The sequence below is a fragment of the Penaeus japonicus genome, unplaced genomic scaffold, assembly GCF_977035675.1.
Source record: "Penaeus japonicus unplaced genomic scaffold, GWHDUDI00000001_assembly GWHDUDI00000031, whole genome shotgun sequence".
Classification (NCBI taxonomy): domain Eukaryota; kingdom Metazoa; phylum Arthropoda; class Malacostraca; order Decapoda; family Penaeidae; genus Penaeus; species Penaeus japonicus.
Window position 1 is genome coordinate 16559179 of NW_028234433.1, and position 2500 is coordinate 16561678.

At 37.1% G+C, this 2500-nt stretch overlaps 1 protein-coding gene and 1 pseudogene across 1 annotated transcript in view; one reads left to right on the top strand and one right to left on the bottom strand.

Annotated features, from left to right (window-relative positions):
* Positions 1 to 2500, top strand: part of LOC122253480 (uncharacterized) — a 71146-nt gene that overhangs the window by 66717 nt on the left and 1929 nt on the right. The window contains exon 8 of the mRNA XM_043016594.2: positions 340 to 2500. This exon is cut by the window's right edge and continues 1929 nt beyond it. Within this exon, the coding sequence (XP_042872528.1) occupies positions 340 to 1029 (690 nt within the window). The 3' untranslated portion in view covers positions 1030 to 2500. The remainder of the gene's footprint in view (positions 1 to 339) is intronic.
* Positions 1407 to 2500, bottom strand: part of LOC147468045 (uncharacterized) — a 1456-nt pseudogene continuing 362 nt past the window's right edge.

Consider the following 2500-nt stretch of genomic DNA (forward strand, 5'->3'; position numbering starts at 1 on the left):
CCACAGTATATGTTGCTCCTTTGATTCTGTTAGTTTTTGTATTGTTTATGGTCTTCCATATGAGTTAAAATAAGTAACTATAGGTGAGCTTGATGGACATCTTTGAAAATCAACATTAATGCAAATGTTATGGTTTTGGGACTGTACCTTTATATTGCATGTTACAATTAATAGCAAACTTTGTTTTGTTACCATGGTACAAATTTGAACTTGATATGATTATTAGGTATAGATTATTGTGGTACACAAAACAAATTGTAGCATATTTGATAACTTAACAAGGGAATCTAGTCATATATCCATACAGTATGAGGAATTAATAGTTCTTTAACTTTTCAGAATGGAGAATCTGCTCTACATGCAGCAGCACTGTATGGTCATGTTCGAGTCCTGAAGGCATTGGTGCAAGCAGGTGCTGATCCCAGCCTCAAGAATGATCAGGGTCTTACCCCAATACAGATTGCTGCTCAGGCTCGACACCCAGAGGCCGTCCAGCTGTTGAAAGATGCCCAGTCTAAAAGGAAAGAAGGAGCGCAAACACCACCCAAACAAACATCCCCTGGGCCACGATCCCCTCGCCTTGTGCAGAGCATGAGTGGCAATGTTGTTACCTCTGGGCTAGGGAGTCAGAGCAGCAGCCGAGGTTCTTCTCGAAACAGTTCCTTAGGTACTATTGTAGAAACCAGCCCAGTACTACCACGCTCTGTAAGCTCCCCAAGTAACTCACGTCCTGCCCAGTATGTTTCATGTGAATTGAGTAACATTGTGGATGGTGGAGCACGTCCAAGATGCCATGGAGGTACTGGTTCTTGTACATCTGTTGCTGGCCACAATGCTTCTTCTAATCCTTCGCCATCTCCTAGTATTTCCAGTGAACCTTCACAATCCATGATCACAGCCCTACAGAAGGCCCCACGACATGCCTCTCACACTGACGTCAGCAGTGTTAAAAACATTTTCCGTAGAACTCTTGCATCATTTAGGCGATCCAGTATAGCAAAAAGAAGTGACAAACCACACGAACCATGACAACTCTCAATGGCCTCTTTAACTCCCCTTTTTCCAAACTTGTTTGCTTTCCAGACTGTATGATATTTTCAGTACAAATGCCTAATAAATCTCTGGTGATATTAGGATAGAAGGACTTATATCGGGATGTTCTATTTAGGAATTCATGGTGCTGAAATTAATAAAAAATGGAAATTGAAATTATGAAAGGCAATCCGGAGAAGTTATGATAAGTTGGTGTATTACTCTGCAGTACTTTTTTTAACACCATTCATTAACTTTTACAGAAAGAGCCTTTTAAGTGTTTAACATTATATTATTGTTAACATGCCATTTATGAGTTGACAGAAAAGCCTACTGAGTGATGAGTGTTGTGCCACTTTTTGCCTGAATGTTTCTCAGGTGTCAAATTTTGATGAAGCAGCAGTGGAGACTGTTTAGTATTATCTCTATAAAGATCTTGGTGTAAGTTATGCAAGCTGTTAGGCTCAGTAAGTGGGAGAAGTTCAAGATCTATTCATTATGAGGTGGATATTGTTCTTTTTTTATTATTATTATAAAGATGTAACATTTGAATTACAAAATAGGAGAGAATTAGTGATAGGACACTTAAGGTATTGTCTGTAGAGCAAAAAAGAATGAATAACTCAGCAACTGAATTTGAAGTTCATGATTGATAAAAATAATTATGACAAGATAAGAATCACTTTATGTATTATAATTTCTTTAGATATGAATTAGATAACAAAGTAAATATCACAGAAGGAATCAGCCACATTTAAACCTAAAACATTTTGATTACTAGAAAGTTTGTGAATTTTTTCCGTAAAATTTCACTTACACTTTCAGTTCATTGGCATTTAATATTTGTTACTCAAACAGACATAACTTTCTGTCTCAGATGTTAACTATCTGATACTTAATGGAAGGTTACTGTTGAACTAGTTAGTGTTCAGGGTGGCACAATGAAGGAATAATTGACTCTTTTCTTAAAGTTGCTTGAGAAAACCATATCTCCTTTGAAACTACAGGCATTACTATTTAAGGGTCTTGCCCATATATGGTCCAACCAGCTGTAATAGGCTTATTTGTAAATCTGATTCTGCTGGGGGTCAGGAGACACTTTGTTTTGCTTAGGTAATAAGTTCCTTTAGGAGGGTATAGGATATTTTGAATCATTGAACATACTTTGGGCCTGCATCTGGTTTAGCCCGAATCAGGGCGTTGAAAGGAACGATGAGAAAGTAGTTAGGCCATAGGCTTAGTGGTAGCATCTACGGCCTAAACACCAAGTCTTAAACCAAAAAGATAACACGGTTTTACAGCTATGTTATTCTATGGATCATGTTTATACTCTGTGAGTATAGAATATCCATTATTTTTAAACCATAAGATAAGATAGCAGTTGCTCAGCTGTGAAATCTGGACAAAATATGTTGAATGAATGTATGTGATTTTATATTGGATATCATAATGACAATAGATAGGTAAT